The sequence below is a fragment of the Benincasa hispida genome, chromosome 9 (genome assembly GCF_027475165.1).
Source record: "Benincasa hispida cultivar pf3 chromosome 9, pf3_genome.v1.1, whole genome shotgun sequence".
Lineage (NCBI taxonomy): Eukaryota > Viridiplantae > Streptophyta > Magnoliopsida > Cucurbitales > Cucurbitaceae > Benincasa > Benincasa hispida.
In genome coordinates, this window is record NC_143486.1 from 36,073,060 (window position 1) to 36,094,474 (window position 21,415).

Genomic DNA, 21,415 nt, shown 5'->3' on the forward strand with positions numbered 1-21,415 from the left:
AGATTTTGATTTTGGAATTTTGTGAAAATTTATGGTATTTTATGTTTTAGCTTAAAATTTTGGTTCTTATTTTTGTTGTTGAGAAAATCGGTATAAGCTAAGAATTGGAAAATTAAGAGAAATATGAGAGTAGTTATATGAAAAATAAGGATATTTATATAATTTATTTTAAAATTGGTTCTTTTCGAATTTTAAAAACTTCAAATAAATTGATCATTAGAAGCATTTTTTAATATATATATTTTTAACTTTTAAAGTCATTTTTATCACGAGAAATTAACGGTTTTTGTTCAAATACTAACGGTGGAAGTGTTTTTAACTTATATTAAGTTAAAGAGTATTTCTGAAACGTTTTGAAAGTTCACAGATATTTTTGAACAAAACTTTAACGATCATTCAAAATTAACGACAAGAATATTTTTTATTTTTTTAAAAATTTTTTAAGAATATTTTTGAAAATTTTGAAATTTGAGAGACATTTTTGATCCAAGGTTGGGGATATTTTTTTATAATTTAACCATTTGAAATTGAGGGCCATCTTTCAAATTCACCTTGTTGTCTCCATTTCTCAGCAACCTCCCGCGCTCTCCCTCTGTGTGCTAAATTTTGCAGTTCCAAACTCCTCGTTGCAGTTCCATACTCCTCGCTCACCATTGATTCTCGAATTTCTCCAATTTCAACCGGTACGATTTAGGGTTTTATTTCTACATCCTACAATTATCAGTATCTGGTCGCATCTAGGGGAGTAAATTAGTTGATTCGGAACTTTTTCTCACACTGATTGGTTTGAAATTCATCAACTGAGATTGTCATTTTCAGTTTTTATTGCCGTTGAGTGTGTTGATTAATTTACAGAGCTGCTGCATGCACTGTTGTTACTCCGTAGAAGAACATTGAAATTTCCGACGACAGCCCTGATGTTTAATTCTGTTTCTTCAACCAATGCTCTCATGTTAGTTGAATAGGTTTGTAGTATGATTATCTCGAACATGAACCTATGATTAAACTGTAACTAAAGTGCTTTCTAATTCGCCTGATTTTAGCATTATACAAAAAATTTAGCATATTTTTGTTGGATTTTTATGTTGTTGGCGATAATTTGATGTTAGTTGAACTAACCCTAGAATTTCAAGTGCATCTTAAACTCACCATAACATTTCAAGTGTCTTTAAATTCATCAGTTTTACTATTATACTAAAATTGTAGCATATTTCTGTTGTATTTTTATATTGTTGTTGGCATGTTAGTTGAATTAGTGCATTTACTGATTTTACTCTTCATTATTATAATAAAAACTGCTACAGAATTAAATTATTAAAAGCGTAGCACTAACAACTCAGAAGTAACAGAAACTTTCAAAATTAAATGGTCTACAAATAAAGAAAATAACTGTGGCTATATGGCTTTGGTTTATGTTGGAATGCCTTGAATCTGTTATCTGGCGTTTCGAAAGATTAAGTATGAGTAACGCCCTGAAAATCTAAGTTGTATTTGTATATATGTTATTTGTACTTACGATTTTGACCCAAGAGTTTAGAGAAGTACGCCATATAAACTCTTTAATCCTAGAGGCGCCTTTGATCTGTAAACTGTTCTCTATAATAATAAACCGTTCTCCCTCTGCCCATGGACGTCTAACATATTATTAGTGAGCCATGTAACTCTCTATGTCGATTCTCTACTGTTTTACGTTTTCTGTTTTCTTTATTTGTCGATTCCATAACAGTTTACTTCAATTGATGACACTTCATTCTCTTCTAATTCCAGGAAGCAAATGAAACTGCTTCTTTTCCTTCCTAACCTATTCATCAAAGTTTTATGCTCATAAAAACAAAACTAAACTGCAAAATTTCAAATTGTTAGGGGAAAGGGGAAACATATAATTTAGTGGAAGTAATTAAGAGAGGATAAATGTTTTGGGCACCGATAGTAGATACTTGTGTTTCTTTGAACATGAAACAACTTTTTCATTGATAGAAGAAACGATAGGAAAATGTTCATGGATAGAAACTTCCAAAGCAAGTGAAAGAAAACCAATTGGCCAATTATTAAAAAGTCATAGATCTGATTTCACTAGCTAAGCAACTTGATTGTGAACTCTTTATTGGTTTATCTGCCTTTTATATTCATCAGGTCTATGAGTATTAGCAGCTTTACCAATTTCTATTTATGATCGGCATCGTAATGAGGAACATTAAGCCTCTAAAAGAGAAAAATGAAGGTTGAAACTCGAAAGCTCCTACATTTATTTTACATCAAATTGTTTTTGTTGCTAATTTAGGTCCGTCTGTTTCTCAGTGTTACTACTTATGATGTTCAAGATTTAGTCCTGGAGCTGGTCTAAAGAAACTTCTTTCTCTGTGAAGCTTGTTTTGGATTTTGAAGTTCGTAAACTTGATTTTATGGTTTTGCTTTTATCTCATTGCATATACCATTTATGCGTACATCTTTTGACTTTTTTTCTTTTAATTATTATTCTTTTTAATTTTTATTTTGTTAAGCTCTAATTATACTGCATATGCATTAATATGGGGCATACATCGCTCTCTAATATTGTTATGGTCAAATTATGATGTACGAGTTGTTTTTGGTTATTAATTTAATTTAAGAGCCGTTTGTTTTTTTATGTCAAATATAAAATTTGTAGTGTTCTTTAATTTTCTTTCAATAAAAGTTTTCATAAAAAAAGGTTTGTACAGTGTCTATCTTTTGAATTCTTAAGAAAATTGATTGTTTACTAATCATATGGTTTAGTGGTAAGGGTGTTTTGCCCAATTGCTGGACTCCAAGTTATAAATTTCTGATCGTTCATCCCTTTCGAAGAACTTACGGACTAACAAATGTATGTAACTCAAACTTCAGAGTGAAGAATTTTTACAAAGAGGGAGTGTCACACCAAGGAGATAGATGGACTCTAAGGAAGCTGGTTCATTGCTTGATAATCTAATTGCTGCTTTCAACGGTCGGATCGCGGAGCTCCAGGATCTTGTAATTGCGCGAAACAGTGAGTGGAAATATTTAAGCTTTTATTCATTTTTTTGGCTATAATTTCATTTGATGATGTGCCACTATCTCGTCATTGACTCCTTGTTCGTAGTGTATCCGGCAAGTTGTCTCCCTGATTTGTCAGCAGTTGATGCATCATTGAAGGCGATGGAATTGCAGGTGCAGGCGATCAAGAACCAGTTACGTGAAGAAGCTGAAGCAATTCCCAAAGCAAAGGTATATTCGTCCCTTCCTTCTTAGACAATCTTTATTTTGAATCTATATTCAATTCTGTTTGATCCTTTCCTCTGCATCGTTATGAGGAAACCTTAAGAAATTAGATATAAAATGTTTTAGAGATATGTTGACCTAAAATAAAGAACATATTCCGTGTGAAAGAGTTTCGACAAACTTACGAAAATAGAAAATTGATAACTCAAGAGACTCATGAACAATAAAATCCCCATTCATTTAGAGGTCTCAAGTTCGGGGCTTTGGGTGAGCTTAATACAAAAAGACTCTTGATGTCTTATGGGTTCAGGTCTTGGGGTGTGTTGTGGGTGCCCCTGGGAACTCATTATCTGATTTAGTAATCCTTACATAATTGTGATTTTAACAGTTTTTGAGTAGCTAAATTATTGCTTAGTTGATGTACGATCTAAGTTCACCAAATTTTGCAGAAACTTATTGAAGCATCTCTGAAGCAGCAGAAGAGATTAGAAAGCATGTCCCTTCATGTTCCCTCTTATTATCAGATTCTGCCTGAAAGAGTTTCTGCATTGAACTTAAATACCAGGTAACTAATTTGTTTGAAATTTTATATGAGTTCCATGATCTGAACCCCAGCTTCAACTTTGATTGTTAAGGTAGATGTGATTCATGAAAAGGTTTGCTGGCTTTTCTGTTTTCAGTCTTTGTTCAGAGGCCAAAAAATCTGGTGCTGAATTGGGCTCCCGAGAGGCTGAGAATGCAATATCAATCTTACCTAAGGTCAGAATTCTCTTCCTTTAGTTGTGTTTATATAAAATGAATCTGTACATGTTAATTATCATATAAGAAATAGCAATCTGGCTCAAGTTAGGTGTTAAAATCTTGGTGAACCTAAAAGGCAATAACCTCATAGGGCATTAGAGAGAACCAAGGAGGATGTGTGCGCACTTGTTAGGTTCCATGTTTTTATTTGGGTTTCAGTTGCTAATTCTTTTTGTAATTACCCTTGAGGTCTCATTTGCTTGATTGAAGTTATTTTTGTTTTAGTTGGGCTTCTCTTGTTTAGGGTTTTGCTTTTGTTTTTTGGTATCCGTTGTACCCTTTCATTTTTTTTTTCCAATGAAGGTTTAACACTTCATTGAAAAAACTTGATAACTTAGATAAAGTTAATATTTTATTTGTATTTTTAATATTTTCCAGCACTCATTGGTTTAAATTAGCACTATGCTCATTGAGTGACAATTAGAGAGGAAATGAGATTATTGGGGTTCAGATAAAATCTTGAGTTGATGGATTAGTATTTTATTTATATTCTAAACACTGGTCCATGTCATGACAAGAAAGTTAGACTTCTCCCAGAATTATTCGTTAATTGATCACTAATGTAGAAGTGACCCTTACAATGTTTTCAGGAGAAGAAAGGTTCCTCTGCCCCACTTTGGTACATAACCACCGATGAACTGAATTCACTGTCTTCGTGAGTTCTTCTTTTCTCTTGTTTAACTTTTAAGTACATGGGAATAACTGATAACTAGTTTAGCTTACCTACTACCTAATAAAATGCATTATCACAGCTCAAGAAATTTCTTGTTAGATATTTGCATTTGAAATTGAAATAACGCTATATTATACAAAATGCCTTTGAGCTATACTGTGGCTTTAACGTTACCCTAATATTTTGATTTGTTACAAAAACGACATTCCATTAGCCATTAGCCATTTCCATTACAAATACAAATTTTGATACGTTAGGGACAAAATTAAAACCAAATTAATTATCAAAATGTTCCAAATGCATGTGGTTTCCATTTTGTCCCTAATGTTTTTATTTATGCTTTTATTCTCGATCTTTTATTTTCTATTAGTCAGTTTAATGGAGATTGCTAAAATTAAGATATTTCATTGCTAAAAATTAAAAAAGATTTTTATGAAACAATTAAAATATTGAAGCTAAAGTTGACACTTTAAGAAAGGACAAAAGTGAAACCAACTACATCCACGTAAGGTATTTTGTATAACAATGGGCTATTAGTAAAATTAAATAATTTTAAACAGTAATTAACCTATCAATAAAAAATTAAATTGCTACTAAGGCTAAGTCTCATGAAGATTTTAGCCTACATCCACCGTGCAAGGAGGAGATTTCATGTCATATAGCCTTCAAATAATTTTCATGACCGGTAATTTGGTGTCTGGAGTGCATTAAATAGAGCAAGAAAAATTCAAATATCAAAGAAATAAGATGAGTGCAAATGTCTTTAGCGAGCGTATGCTTTTCCTGTAAAGTTGGCTGTAATCCTTAGTTTATTGATCAAGTCTTACCAACCACAGATATATGAGAGGAAGATTAACAGTTGATAAGGTCAATGCTGCTGTTAATGACATGGCAACATATGCTGAAGCAAATGCCCAGCTTATTGTCGTCCCGAAGAAGAAGGTTTATGTCATAGTTTCTCTCTAATTTAAGAAGCATATTGATAACCACCACTTCACTTATAAGTTACATGCTGACAATGAGTACTTTTTGTGAAGCTGGCAGAGAACCTCTGGGAGAAGGCCCTGGTAAGCTCACTTACAGTTTTTGTCCGCATCTCTTTTTGTTTGCTTCTTTCTTCCTTTCCTTTCTGCAGTGATGCTTGCAAAACCTAAGATGTAGCCATGTAGGTTCTAGGCACACTTGCCAAAAGATGTTGCATGATATATTCACAAATATTAAAACATTATATATTGGGAAGATATCAGAGAAACTTGAAGAATCAATTGGCTTTTCTGCCTGAGGTCCAAGTAGATGCTATCCAGAGAATGAAACATTTTGCCCATTTTACTTGAGAACTTGGGAACCTCTCTCTATCAATTTGACAAAATTGGATGAAAATTTTTTAAAGTATTTGTTGAGTCATTTTGGACGAGTAACAAGTTGGTTGATCGTGTGCATGTCAACCTCATTGGAGACAAGGTACAATGGTGGAGGTAGCAACGAAATCATGGTCAAGAGTTGCTTGTAAAATAAGAGAGCTAGACTGTCTGGTGTTGTATTTGTCAAATACACTTGAGCACTCAAGTCATTCAAGTCTAAAATTTATAAAGCTTTGATTTGGTGGGAGAGCGAGAGTTTACCAATGCTTTTATTCCATGCTCCATTAAAGGCCAGTTACTTGATGGTGCTTTGCAAGGGGTTGGGTGAGGTGACTATGGAGTATGGTGTGGCTAAGTAATCACTGTAGGGTGGTAGCACAAACTGGTCACCTCTGGAAGAGATGATCATCCCAGCTCGATCACTTTAAACCTTGTGCTAGATTAAGGATGATTACATTGCATTAGGTGGCCTCGGGCTAGTGTTGGGTTCACTTATGGCTAGGTGCTGATTGGTGAACCCACACATGTCCAACCTACTCCATTTTGTGCCTGACTAGACCTTGGGCTAGAGCCTGTGAATTATTATTTACTGTAAAAATTCTACCCATAGGAATTTTTCTTTGCTAGGACTATCAATGGGTGGGGTGAGGAGAAAAGGTTTACCCTCTCCTTGCCCTCCAAAAATTTCCCATCCTCGACCTCCTGTAAAAGGCTTTGAATCTTTTTTGAACATGATGAAATGAAAAGAGACTAATGGTCAAGTGATACAAACTCCACAAGGGAGTGAAATCAAAAGACTCTCATACTCACTTTGAATGCTCTCTAAATTAGTCCCAGGGGCCTTAGTTGCAACACTTTTGTAAGTGTTTTTGGTGATTGATTAAATTGAAAAGAGAGAAAAGGAGAGAAGGGATGCATGTGCCAGGCAGGTTTGCATGATTCTCTAGGCCATGGGGGAGGGCCGTATACTATATTGAAGCCCAACATTATTGCATAAAAATAAGGAGAGGTAAGCATTCTCACCATACCAAAACTTCATCAAATTTTTTACTCTATTAATAAAGTGCTTCGAAGGGTATTTGAGCTGTCTTATTTTGCAAGCAACCCTCAACCATGCCTCTATCACTACCTTTAAGCATTGTTACCTCACCTTCGATTGGATGAATCTGCACACAATGAGCCACTTGTTTGTCCAAAATCATTCAATTGACATCCCTGACCCACTCCCAATGACAAAAGAATCTCCATCCTTGCGCCTATGATCGGAAATTGTAGACCAGGGTGAAAATTTGTTCCTAATTTGATGGGAAATCCTCGTATGGTAGTTCATGGAGAGAAAATTCCCTCGGCACCAGACTAGTGACAACAAGTGGTTGACGGGAGCAAATGATGTTGATGAATGCAAATGCACCAATATGTGATGGAAAAAAGAGTTAGATGCAGCCGTGATGTCTGGTGAGTGACAGTAGTGGTGCTTGGTGAGTTGTTTGGCGACGGTAGGTGGCAGCTGGTAGTGAATCTCTCTTACTCCTCAAATCTCTTCTGGCAAGGGAAAATGGTAGAAACAAAGTTTAAAAAAGGAAAAAAAAAGGTAGACAGTAAAGGAGGAGAAGAAAATGATGAAGGGGTTAAGAGTTTCAAATTTTAAATATTGATAGAAAATATAATTGTAAGGATGGGCCAAAAAAGTGGCTAAACTAATAGAAGTAAATATCAACATTGTTCTTGAATCTGGTCAAACTGGGGATTCCCATGGATAACCACAGGGAGTCGGGGATCTAAAGCCATGTTTTTCTTTTCCCTCTCCTCTTCAAGATGCCATGTCTTTATTTCCGATACATGCAGGAGCTAAGAGATATTGCAGCAACTGACGCAGTGAAAGGAAAATACTTCTTTCTTGAAACTGACATGAGAGGACCTTCGTTGAAACTTGACAACACTGGAAAGGCCATACTAACTGTAAGTTTGTGAAATATAATTCACTCTCTAAGCCATCATAGTTATTTTGGAGATAATTCCAAAAGTTCATTCACCTGATCAATAGTTTAGGTTCCGTCTGATAATTATTTTGTTCTTAGTTTTTTTGTTTTTGAAAATTATGCTTGTTTCCACCCATTTTTTGTTTAATAATTTTTTTGTCCTCCTTAGAAACACATTAGAATTTTAAGCCAAATTTAAAAAATAAAATCAAGTTTTTAAAAACAATTTTTTTTTTTAGTTTTCAAAATTTGGCTTGGTTTTTTAAAATTGTTTTAAAAGTATGTAGCAAGAAAATTATAGGTACCTTTGTGTATAAACATTGGTTTTATTTGACATTGTTCAATTATCAAATAAATTGTGGTTCCTTCAAATTCAGAGCATTGCGTTTTGGACTCTTCCAGTTTCATTTGAAGGCTCATTTATGATTTCGTATTATACTGAACCTAGAACACAAGTGTAGATTTTTAAAATGTTGTCAACTTTTCTACCTCACAGGTCCTACGTCACCTTGGACGTATAAGCGAGACTCGGATTGGACATCAGCGAGTAATTTTACTATTAAAACCATCATAAATAATCTTGCATTTACTTGGACACAAGATTACCAAGTCTCGCATCACTGAAAATCTAGCCTGTATGAAGAGAATCAGCTATACAATTCCAGCAATCCGTTTCTCAAAGATTCATCATCAGAGGCGTACATAATTGTTTTGGAGAAGGTGAGAAAATCTTATAACCCATAAACTACATTCATCTTGTAGATAAAATGGTAGAATGCTATGAGTTATTTGTGTGCCTTTGTCCTTGATTATCATCAAAGGAATTCTTAAATTGAAACGAGGTGGTTGTTATCTCTATAGGTATAAGGTTTTGGGTTGGGCTTTTGGGCTTAAAAATGGCAGTTTCCTTGTTTTTCATTCTAATTTTGCAGGTGCCATGTCTTAAACGTGTCACAACTGTGTCGGGGCGTGTCGAAAATTAAAAAAATAATAATAAAATACACGACACTCCAGCTGGCGTGTCGGACACGTGTCGACGGCGTGTTGGTGTTCGACATGTGTTCGACACTGACACTTGGCCATCTTAAGAGTGTCGGTGCTTTATAGTCTACTGAGTTATATTCGAAGTGGTCTTTAAAGTTGAGTGTTAGAGTGTTTTATGTTGGCTCCATATTTGTGGCCACTTTAACTTCGAGATTTTCTCTGCTCGTCACTAGTGGTAGATTTTAGCATCTACAATTGAGGCAAGTTTAAGTAATGGGATTTTAGTTGCAACATAAAAGCTGGTTGCATACAATGTTGCTAGTGCACGTGCCGAGTTTTCTATTAGGATGAGTTAACCTACTTGTAAACGTAATAAATGAAATGTAGTTTAAGAAAGTAGTTCCACCAATTACCCTTCTTGTTGTTTACATTATAGAACTGTGATTAGGATGAATGGTGTGATCAAGTTTTTAGATTACACCCAATCCGGTAATCAAATTGCTCCTATCTAAGATATGTTCGATTATCATTGATGAATTACATGGGACCATACTGAATTTTTACAAACTCTTCCCTTCCTCGGTTCTCTACACCTCTCAAGTAGAGTTCTTTCTCCTTCATTATCTCTACTTTGCCATCAACATCGCCCACGTTATTCCTAGGTATGTACTCCCTTGTTTAACCAACTACCTTGGTGCATTTTTCATTTCTTGAATGAATTTTTTGCATTCCATCTCCTACCACCATTAGAAGATTCTTGGACGGGAATAGTGTTAAGGATGGACAATATTGATTTCTTACCGCGATCAGGTTGCTTTTTAAGATGTCATTTTTGTTCTTGCGGGATTGATATCGTAATAGGGTAGTCAAGTTGCACAACTAGTTTTCTCTTCCATTTCATATGCTGAGTTCATGTAGAAAATAAAAAAGAACACAATGTTTAAGGAGAAAACCTATTATTCCATAAGATAGGGAGAGAACAACCAATGGTGAAAAGTAATGAGTATAGTGAGAGTTGAAAATAATATGGCTTCCAAAGTATAAGGATAAAACCTATTATTTCAATTTGCTGCATGTTCCACGATTTCATAAGAAAAGAGATGTCTAGCAGTCCATTGGATGAAATGGGAGAATGAGGATTGAGTTGTCTAGCAGACTTCAACTCTGTGCCCACGTGGATCGATTTTCATACTTTTTTTTTAATAAATTAATTACTATATATTATTTTTCTTTGGTTGCAAGTATACATATTTGGGTATATAGAAACATGCATTACTTCCTTTTTGTGGAAAATATAGGATGGCTTCCCCATAACTATCTCCAAATGATGTTGTGGGGCGAACAAGCATTATTTTTGGACGGCCGAAGAGTATTTTGTTTTGGTTATTGCACTTCAAGAAGTTGCAGAAGCCCTTACTGGAGAGCTGCAAATGGTTTCAAGAATAGGTAATTGCTCAAGATCCAACAATTGATGATGGAGAAATTGTCGCAGCCAACGTTACTGCCATCACTGCATATAAAATCTCGTCTATGTACATTGAAGGTTAAATACAATGCATTAGCTAAATTACTAATGGATAAGAGAGTGGGTTTAGCTAAAGTGGTGATCAAATGATGCTATAGTGTGAGAAGATTGCATTCGATGAATGGATGAAGGTAGTGTTGAACGATTGTGTATTATATCAATGTGCTCACTGTGTAAACTTCATTGTCTTCTATCTTATGTTTGTAGACTCTCACATGGAGGCAAGCGGACTATATAAAAAATCATTTTCACACTACTATGCTTTAGGAGAGGTTTTTAGGTGAGATTGTGCAACATGATATATGCTACTAATATAATTAGATGATGAAAATGATATCTGATTGGAAGATGTGAACTCCCACCATGTGTTTGATGTTAATTTTGGATGCTTTTTTCGAGTTCAACCTTTTCTCCTTCTGCTTATTCCTTTCATCCTTTGATTTTGTGGATCTTTTTCGACGATTAGATACAGGTTTAGTGTCTGTGGTTGTATGGGGCAAGGATTGTTGGAAAGTTGACGTGCATTCAGTCTCTCAAACTCCATTGAACATGTCAGTAGACTAGTCAAAGGGGAAAGGTCCAACTTTGAAAATGACATCCAAATCAGCATCAAACCCATGTTGGGAGTTTACATCCTCCAATCGAATTTCATTTTCATCATCTTGTGCATTGACAACGTTTTGTCCTATTACACAATCTCACCCAGAAAGCTCCCCAAAGCATAGAAGTATAAGAATGGTTTTACATATAGCCTGCTTGTCTCGCGGTGAGTCTACAACATAAGATAGAAGGTAATGAAGTGTACACAATTAGTAGATTGTATGAGACACAATTGTGAATCATTCATTGAATGCAACTTTCTCACCGTATAGCATCATTTCATTACCACTCTAATTGAACCCACTCTTATCCCACAAGTAACTCAAATAATGCATTGTATTTGACATTTAATGTACGTAGGCAAGATTATCTTATATGCAGTGATGGTTGTAACCTTGATTGCGATAATTTCTCTTACATCAACTGTTGGATCTCGAGCAAGTACTTGTTCTTGAAACAACTTTTAACTCGCCAATAAGGATTTCAAACCACTTCTTGTAGTTTAGTGACCAAAACATCCTCTCGACCATAAAAAACTGGTAGTTGACCCCATGATCTTGTTGGGACGTCACTATAATATATAATAATGAAAAACTATCGTACTAACGAAGGTTTTCTAGGCTTTTCCAACAAGATTTGGTGCTGGAAAAATCGTTCTTTCTTGTAGTACTACCTTGTTACAATATCAATCTGGTGATTGAAAAGATCATCCTAAACAACCTAAACTCGACCTAACCACGGTAGGAAACCAATACTATCCATCTTGAACACTTCTCCCATCCAAGAAACTTCTACGAGTAGTCAAAGAAAGAATGCCAAAAAAAAAAAAAAAAATCATTCCAGAAATGAAAAATGCGCTAAAGTAGTTGGTTAGATAGGGAGTACGTACTTGGGAATAAGTGGCCAAAAAAGATTGTCAAATTACTATTATTTGTTTAAAATTATATATTGATTATTAGCAACCTACCGTAATTGTATGTTACAATGACACATTAAACCTTGCGTATCACTATAATTAATTGTTGTTATAATTGAGTCATTAACTGATATTGAAAGTTTAATGATATATTAAAACATTAAAGAGTTCAAAAATATTTTCTATAATTTAACTTATAATTATTTACTTTGATAATTATTTTCTACTTAATTTTTTTTGTGATTTATTATACCATTAATAAGAGGCCAAAGTCGAGCATTTTCTAAATGTTGAATGCTTCATTCTTTAATTTAAAACGTAGAGTAAATTGACACAAATCCCGAACCTCTCTCCTATGGACTAAAAAAGTATGTCTATATATAATGTCATCTGTCTTTTTTCCACCAAGATGACTCATTGAACACCTATGAAGTACAGATACGGTTACATGATACAGATACGATCGGATATAGCAATTCATCAATTTCTAAAAAATTAAGATATAGATACGTTTAAGGATACATCATTTTTTTTATATATTTTTTTAATATATATATTTCTAAAAAAATAAAGATACTGATACATTGAAGATATATGTTCTTTTTCTTAAAAAAATCTAGGATATAGATAAATTTAGCTTACAAGTTAATAACAATAGCACAAAATAGAATACAGACACTGAAATACAATATAAGAAAATCAAAAGGCAACATCTAAGATGTTGAAGTACAATAGTTAATAAAATGCAATAGAAAAGTGACTCATATTACAAAGAAGAATAATTAGATCAGAGAGAGAAATATGAAGATAAAGGAAGAACTTCTTCGTTGAATTATTGAAAATATCCAAATGATTTATATTTTGATGGATTCTATGGAGACTCAAATGTGAAGATGAAAATTATTAGATGATTCTGGGGTTTGATCTTTTATTTATTTTTTGTTTGTCTTTTTTATTTTAAAAAAAATATGCATAGAAATAGATACGTTAATTTGCGTGTCAGATATTTGAAAAATATCTGGAAGTATCGGTATCTGATACATGTCTGATACAGATTTTTTGCCTCACATGAATTATTTGTGCTTCATAGTTGAACACAATAGTTGTCAAATTGTCAATCAATTTCTCGTGATGCCAATAGACATAATCATACTGAATAATATTATGATCAAAGAAAGAAAAATCTTCATTCTTCACCCAACAAAAAAAGGCCACTGGAATTGAAAAGAAATTGACATCATTTTGATTCAAACATGAGTGAGTTTGCAGAGAGAACAACCCATTTTTGAAGCCAAACAAAAACTACACAAATAACCATTCAAAAGCAGACTCAAACTTGTTCAAACGCAGATGAATCCATAAACACTGGATCAATTTTACTTTAATCTTCTCCTATTTACTCCCGATTGAATCTGCAGTTACATTTTTTTTACCTCCGCTGCCACCGGCATTGTTTTCTCCGGCAGCCATTGCGGCTTTCCTCGCCGTCTTCTCCTGAAGAGCTTTTGCATCCCTAAGCACAACAACACACCATCCTAACTCAATCTCAAAAACTTTTTTAATCAATTTTTTAATTGAAAAAGTGTTGAATGCCAAAATTTTCAATTTTGTGTTCTATGAAGTCTTATAGTATAGTAGATCTTCAAATATTTAATTTTAAGGGGAAAAAAAAAACTTCTAGTCTTAGATTAGGTTGTATTTGGGTTCTTGAGGTTTTAAACTCTACAATTTTATATTTGAGCTTGTAACACCATTAGCTTAATTTCTAACGAAAAGCCAATGTAACACCAATTTTCTACTAAAAAACATATTTCTTTATTTACAACTAATAGTTTCCAAATTTAAAGATGATATCTAAATTTTTTTCAAAATTTTAATTTGTGCCCAAATCTTTAGAACGTTGCCTGTTTGAATTAACTTATGAAAAAAGTATTTTTGAAAAAACATATTTTTATTTAAAAACTTTTGATAAAAACAGATTACTTAAATATTCAAATAGTTATCAAACACTTTCATTTATTTTAAAAATTTAAATAAATTATTTTAAAAATATACAGTTGAAAAGGTATTCTAAACATACCCGACGTATAATAAAAATTCATGAAGTAAAAAGTAAATAATTATGTTATGAAGAAGGGGAGAGAGTGAACCTTTGACGTCGCTGTTGAGGAGTCAAGCCATCGTTTCTTGGTTGCTTAGACTTATTTCCAGCTCTAGCTTGAGCCCTTTCTCGATCTCGCTCTCTCTGATTTCCGCTTTCACTTCAGTTAAAGAATAAACAAAATAAACAAATAAAATTTAAAAATAAAAAAACCCACAAAATAGACAACCTAATTCATTTCCTTTTCTACCAAAATCATGGATCCATCAATATCAGCAGCCATTGAAGAACTCAAATCACTGAAATCTTCAAAACAAAATAAAAAGAAAAAAGAATCCTCTGATTCTCTCTTCCTCTGTTTCTTAAAGGAACATAAAATTACAAAGAAGAACAAATGATGAAGAAATGAAGGATATGAGTCATAGTAATGAATGGAAATGGAAATGGAAATTAAAAGAAAAATGAATGAGAATTTTGGATGATGAGAACTGAAAAGGCGAAGGATATAAAAAAGAAGAAAGAAAGAAATGTTATTATGCGCCACTCGCTCTCCATGGAACTCTCCAGAAACAACCCCACATTCCCCCGCCTATTCTGTGCTAATCAATAAATAAAATAATAATACGTTCTATTTTTTTAATAACTTTACTTTCAAACACAGAACATTTATCCTTATATACCCACTTCCTTTTATTTTATGTAAGGTAAAATTACAAAACTACTCTGGTATCCTCTGACATGTGTATAGCTTTAAAGATGTATACCATCCCTTTTTTATGCTCATGTTTTAGCATATTCGGTCTTGGTAGGGATATATATGGGTTGGATTGAGGGTATTTTTTTGGGCCAACCTAAAATTTGAGTTGGTTGGGTTGACAACCTAAAGAATCTTAATAAAGTTTCTAACCAACCCAACCCTTAAAATTTGGGTTGGGTTGGATTAGGGTTGGCAAAAAAACCCGACGGGACGGATCCCCGCGGAGACCCGCCTCGTTTGGGGCGGAGATTCCCCGGTTTGACCGGGGATGGGGTCAAACCAGAGAATTTATTCGGGGCCTTGTTCGGGAACGGGGCGGGAATGGGGACAGTATCCCCACCCCGACCCTGACCCTGATTAATCCCCAATCCCGAATTTATATATATATTTTTTATCCCTTCCCCAGTTCCCTCTCGCTCTCTTCAATTTGCAACAAAACATCCCTCTCCTTTCGCTCTTGCTCGCGTTCGGGCTCAACAATATAAATTTTACAAAAATGGTAAAATCAATCAGCTTAGCCCAATTTAAATGAGAAATAGTAAAAAATGTCTTGTGATTAATTGATTTCTATTTGGAATTTAATTGTTTTTGATAACTAATGTGATTGTTATCTTATTTTCATTTGATGTTGATTCCTATAATTGTTGTCTGATTTATATGATATGCTAAATTATTATCTGGTTTGTTGTCTGATTGCTATTTGATACTACTTAATTGCTATCTTAAATTGCTATCTAATTTTTGTTTTATTGTTATTTGATATTGTTTTTTTCTAATAATCAATGATACCAAATTAGTTAGCAATTTTTGTTTTATTGTTATTTGATATTGATTTTTTCTAATAATCAATGATATCAAATTAGTTACATGATTACGACAATCAGATAGCAATGAATGAGAGTGATTTCAGAGAGAAACAGAGGAACGACTTGGCTGCTAAATTCAATGCCACAGCCGAGAGCGATTCAACAGAGAATAAGGATGGGAAGGGAGAGGGCGGTGGCGCTGAGAATGGTTCCAACGATGAAGAAAAGTCCGACGAAAAGCATGGTTTTTTTTTCCAACCTTAATTCCAAAGTACAAAGTTCATGAAAAATGAAATGGCGAAGAAGAAACAAGGGCCACAAACTGAAATTTCAACACCAGAAGAGGGAGAACAACAAATTGAAGCTTAATATTTTCTCTTCTGTAATATTTCGAGAACAAAAGATAACCACAATTTGAAGTTCGAAACCTCCACTTCCAGCGACGAAGACGACGAAAACATCCCAACGTTGATGATCGAAATCTTGCCGGTACCTCTGTTCGTAGAGCCATTGACAACATACGTTTGCGGCAGTTTGTTGCCATTGATGGGCATTTGAAATTCATTTTTAGTCGAATCTGGAGGAGAGAGAAATATTCTCCCTCTTCTTTTGCGACGGTAAAGATGATTGAAATTTTAAAAATGCTAGCGGAAAAATTTCACAAAATAACCCAAAAACCAAAAGCTTAATTTCACAAAATAATACAAAAACCAAAAACTTCTCTATGTATATGACCTCTTTCTAAAAACTTATCCACGTCTGACATTTTTTCCATATGAAATACCATTTTTACTTCCACTTTTAATACAACTCAAGCGGCACCTAAATAGGTAGAAAACTAAGGGATCGTTCACATTCTTTTCATACTCTCGACTTTTTGCTCTCTGTTTTCTCTCGACTCTCCTTTGCCTTCGAGTCGTCTTTGATTAGCTCCTCACTGCTTGCCGGTCGGTTTCTGCACTTTTTCCACCACCGTTCTTGTGATTTGAATAGATTTTACTCATTTCCTTCAATGCATGTTGATTTTTTCGTCCAGCCGTATCAAAATGGTTAGTTTAACGAAATTGATTGCCCAATGTAGGTTAAACGATCGCCTAACTTAGGTTAAACGATCTCCTAACTTAGGTTAAACGATCACCCAACTTAGGCCAAATGATCCCCCAACTTAGGCCAAATGATCGACCAATTTAGGTTAAACGATTGCCCAACTTAGGCTTAGACGGTCGCCCAACTTAGGCTTAAGCGACTGCCCAACTTAGGTTAAACGATCCTTTAGGATTTGGTAAGCTACCTAGGGGACCTCATGGACTTGTAGCTTGAAGCTCCAATGATACATGAATAATTAATTAAACTGAATTATGAGAAAGAGAGAAAAACACTTTGAGAAAAAATAAAATGAAAAGAGTGCATGAGAGAAAACGTGTATGTGAGTGAGAGAGGAAAAGAAAAATGGCTAAGGGTTTTTTTTTTTTTTTTTTTCTTTTGGTGGTTGTATCTCCCCCAAATGGCCAAAGGTCATCCAAGTTTTGGCCCCTAAGTTTTTAGAAATAGGTGCGTTTGGTTCCTAATGTTTCAAATTAGTCATTTTAATCCGTGAATTTTTTAAAAATAGGTTTAAAAAGTCCTTCAACCGATAAATATATTAAATTTAAATACAAAATTAATTAAAAATATGATGTGGCAAGATGACTCAAAAAAAATATTTTTTTTAATGTTTCACACGTCTCTCTCTTCTCTCTCCTCTTTTTTCTTCTCTCTTCTCTCCTCTCTCTTGTCCCCTCTTCTTCATTTACATGTTTTTTTTTTGTCATTATTCCAATTGGAGAACATGATGAAATTTGCTCACTTCTCACTCTTCTTTCTCTCACGTAGATTAGGAACAAACAAGTTGAGAGAGAGATTCCAACTAAGTCTCTAGAGAAAAAGATTTAAAAAGAAAAGAAAAGTCTTCGAATTCTTCATCTTCCTATCTATGTCGATTGGTCATCTTCTTCATCTGGATATCTCAACAAATTCCTCCTCGCCAGAAAAGTTCCTGTCACCATCACCCGCAACTCTCCATTTTTTCATCATCTAAAATCAAAGAGACAAAACTCCACAAAGAAAATAGAAGAAAAGAAAAAGCCATTTAAGATTTTTGTACTTTTCTTATGTAAAATTGCATTCTTTTCTGTTGATTTGTGTTTTAGAAGTCACGAAAGCTACAATTTGAAGCTTTTCTTTAACTTTTGCTGTTTGTTTTTTTTACTTTGTTTTGGTCTCTATTTTTTCTTACAAAAAAAAAACCATTTTTGTCATCAAAATCTTTTGATCCATATATGCTATACATTCAATTCATTTTCTTGTGAGAGAAAGAAGAGAGAGAAGTGAATAAATTTCATCATCTTCTTCAATTGAAAAAATGACAGAAAAAGAGACATGGAGATGGAGAAAAGAGAACAAGAGAGAGGAGAGAAGAAAGAAGAGAGAAAAAGAAAGATAGAGAGAGAAGAGATAAAACTGGAAAATATTAAAAAAATAATTTTTTTTCCAGATCATCTTGTTATATCATATTTTTCATTAATTTTATATTCAAATCTAATATATATTACTTGAGAGATCTTTTAAACTTAAAGATCAAAAAGGTATTTCTTCCCTTGTTTTTATTATTTTGGATTTCTTTTAAAATTAACGTTGTTTTATTGTTTTATTTGTTATTTATCTCAACAAAATAATATATATTAATTTAAGATTTTTTATAAAATAAATATTAATTTGAATTTGAATTTGATTATCTTTCTAAAAAACTACAATATAATCAAAGATAAAAATACATAGTTCACGATATTTATACTAATTATTAAAAAAAAATAAAGAAGAGTGATATATATATATATATATATATATATATATAATATGAAAGAAAAGAAGGGTTAAAACAGGATGTTCTCAATATGGGAATCTAGAAAATCCATGTTTTCGTAGGGCATCCGAAACTTCCGAGATGCCCTCTATATATGCATCCTGGAATACCCAAAAATCTCCAGATGCCCATGCATCTTACATTAGTACAAATTAAATGTGGTAATCTGGAAGCCCACTCTTGGATTCCCACGAAACAAATGACCCATTAAAGAATAGTGTTATGGCAACCACCATTGTGCTTGAACTTTCAAGCTTATGTTTGATGATAGGTGCTTGAACTTTTAATTTTGTGTTTAATAAATTTCTAAAGTTTAAAATTGTTTGATAAGTCATGAATGGTCCTTTTGTAAACCCTGAGCCCTAATTTCTCTAATTGTGTATGTTCCCTATTGAGAGCATTATGGTGAGTAGGTTAAGGTGAGAATTAATGTTTAATTGTAGGGAAAAGGGTTAGAAGTTAAAAGAAATGTTTAAGTTTGAATGCTTGACTCTTGAATGAAGCTAGAAAAATTGGAAGCTAGAAAATTGGCTAAGTGTTTGCCTATGCATTGGCTTTACTCATTTGAGAGGTTAGTTGGGCATTTAAGGGAGCCAAGTGTGGCCGAGAGACGAAAATTTATGCATGGACAAGGCATGTGGCAGCCAAGTCTTGAGAGGTTAGCATGCATGCGACAGCATCAAGTGTGCGCGAGTATAAGTGCTGGGCATTGGAGTGGCGCGCGCGGACGATCTTGTAGCTACGTGTGGTGCTAAGCAATGTGCTACACGATCGTGTAGCTACATGTGGCACTAAACGATGCGAAGTGATGCGCTGGACGATAGCATTACACGATAGACAATGGCGCTACACGATCAGCATAAGCGCTAGATGATGAAGTTAGACGATAGCACTACACGATGGGCGTGAGCGCTAGACGATGGGTATGATGCACTAGACGATGGCTGTAACAACCCAAGTATGTATATAAATATTATGGAAAATTATAAGTTTTAATTTTAAAATTAATTTTAAGACTAGTTGGAGAAGACCAATTTTAAATTTCATACGTTAAGATTAAAAGTGGTACATAAATAATAAGAACACAAAAAACATTAGTTTGGTAATTAAACGAATAACAAAGTAATAAAATTTCTAAGAAATAAAATGATGATGATATGAGATGATTTTTAAGTAGAAAAATCTAGTAAGTTAAGAACAAAATAAATAGATAAAATAACTAAGAACATTTGAGAAATATCTAGATAAGTTAAAATAATAATAAAAATAATAATAAATAATAAAAGTTGAATTGAGTTGGTTAGAAAAGAGAGAGAAAAAAAACAAAACAAAAAAAGAACAACAAGTAATAAAGTCGGTTAATAGGTGAGAAAAAAAAATAAATAAAGAAGAAAGAAGAAAGATATGTTAGTTGGTTAAAAAAAAAAAATAACAATAATAATACAAATGAAAGGCGGTAGGGAGTGGGGAGATGGCTATAAATAGAGTTGGTGTGTTGTTTTGCAACAAGAAAATGGAAAGATCAAAATCCTTTTGAAGCATTTCTTGAATTTTGGGATTCATACATGTAAGCTTCCTTACTTTTGAGGTTTTGTTTCTTTCTCTTAAGATCTTTTAGGCACTTAGTTGAGTATCAAGATTAAACTCAACATAATTTAAAACTACAGTCAACATACGAAAGTGACCTTAGTAATTGAAAGGTTGATATTAAACTTTCATATTTTTTACCTAGTAAAGTTTGAAGTTTCACTAAAATTACTACTATTATTAAAATTCTTATTGTTGGTATTACTATTGTTATTAACAATATTAATTTAATTATAGTATTATTGATTTCCAATTTTATTAATATTATTGTCATTATCATTATTATTACATAGTATTACTACTACTAATAATATTATTACTAATACAGTGCTAAAAATTAATTTTTCATTCTCCATCTCTCTTCTTCTTCTTCTTCTTCCTCTTAATATTATTATTAAGAATAATAATAATATTATGATTATTATTACTACTACTACTATGACTACTACTATTATTGTTATTATCATTTCACTATTACTGCTATTATTACTATTATTGTTGTTATTAGTATTATTCTTATTATTTCTATTATTATTGTTATTATTATTATTATTCTGGTACTATTATTATTATTCTGGTACTATTATTATTACTCTTAATTATTACTAATACTAATATTATTAATACTAATATTATTATTGCTATTATTATTAGTAGTAATAGTAGTAGTAGTATACAACTACTAGTACTACTACTATTATTATTATGATTATTGTCATTATCACTATTCTTGTTGTTGTTATTATTATTATAATACTATTACAATTCTTATTATATTAATAATATTATTATTTTTATCATCATCATCATCATCATCATTAAATAATTCAACATAATTACACTAATACTCTCAATATTTAACAATCATAATTTTGTAAATAAATAAGTTATGTTCATCAAATTCCTTCTTAAAACTGGATCTAATCATAAGTGTTCTTTATAAAATCTATAGGACCAAATCAGAAGGAATAATTAGGAGCGCAATCGAGGTAAGTAGTTTATCTCGCCCTCTCTTTAAGTGTTTATGGTAGTGTACCTTTGTTATGTTGCATTATTATTATTGTTATGTTGCATTACATGTTTAAAACACGTTTCTCGACAAGAGACCCCATTGCATTATGTTTGTTCACAATTATGTTAAGATCAAGTTTTAATTAGGTATAGGTTATGCTTCCAAGGCTACTAGGGTATGTATGGTTGCACCCAT

At 33.0% G+C, this 21,415-nt stretch overlaps 2 protein-coding genes across 9 annotated transcripts; one reads left to right on the plus strand and one right to left on the minus strand.

The window, feature by feature from the left end:
* The first annotated feature begins 501 nt into the window (after positions 1-501).
* Positions 502-21,195, plus strand: LOC120069575 (spindle/kinetochore-associated-like protein). 8 transcript variants are annotated; one of them, XR_005479585.2, is made up of 12 exons: positions 537-683; positions 2,134-2,221; positions 2,863-3,004; positions 3,098-3,222; positions 3,666-3,781; positions 3,897-3,975; positions 4,608-4,672; positions 5,527-5,632; positions 5,728-5,757; positions 7,897-8,010; positions 8,527-8,750; positions 10,313-10,794. XR_005479585.2 is itself a non-coding variant. In XM_090317508.1 (11 exons), the coding sequence occupies exons 3-11, from the start codon at positions 2,908-2,910 to the stop codon at positions 8,602-8,604; spliced, it is 810 nt and encodes a 269-aa protein (XP_090173634.1). In that variant the 5' UTR covers positions 512-683; positions 856-965; positions 2,863-2,907; the 3' UTR covers positions 8,605-8,868. The 8 variants fall into 8 exon arrangements, 3 of the variants coding, with proteins under 3 accessions (XP_038877293.1, XP_090173634.1, XP_090173633.1); XR_016531939.1 differs by lacking the exons at positions 2,134-2,221; positions 10,313-10,794 and adding an exon at positions 21,161-21,195 and having other exon boundaries at positions 511-683; XR_005479583.2 differs by lacking the exons at positions 2,134-2,221; positions 10,313-10,794 and adding an exon at positions 15,777-16,396 and having other exon boundaries at positions 511-683.
* On the minus strand, positions 13,276-14,716 carry LOC120069576 (uncharacterized). The gene is made up of 3 exons (XM_090317509.1): positions 14,573-14,716; positions 14,206-14,311; positions 13,276-13,568 (listed from the first exon to the last, which is right to left on the minus strand). The coding sequence occupies exons 1-3, from the start codon at positions 14,577-14,579 to the stop codon at positions 13,448-13,450; spliced, it is 234 nt and encodes a 77-aa protein (XP_090173635.1). The 5' UTR covers positions 14,580-14,716; the 3' UTR covers positions 13,276-13,447.
* Positions 21,196-21,415: the final 220 nt, after the last annotated feature.

What these genes read in the sequence shown, in the direction of transcription:
- LOC120069575 (XM_039021365.2), top strand. Translation starts at nt 2,908, where the DNA reads ATGGACTCTAAGGAAGCTGGTTCATTGCTTGATAATCTAATTGCTGCT. An exon ending in GCATTGAACTTAAATACCAG is followed by an intron (nt 3,782 to 3,896) that starts GTAACTAATTTG and finishes TTCTGTTTTCAG; the next exon opens with TCTTTGTTCAGAGGCCAAAA. An exon ending in CTGGAAAGGCCATACTAACT is followed by an intron (nt 8,011 to 8,526) that starts GTAAGTTTGTGA and finishes TCTACCTCACAG; the next exon opens with GTCCTACGTCACCTTGGACG.
- LOC120069576 (XM_090317509.1), bottom strand. An exon ending in CCTCAACAGCGACGTCAAAG is followed by an intron (nt 13,569 to 14,205) that starts GTTCACTCTCTC and finishes TGTTGTGCTTAG; the next exon opens with GGATGCAAAAGCTCTTCAGG.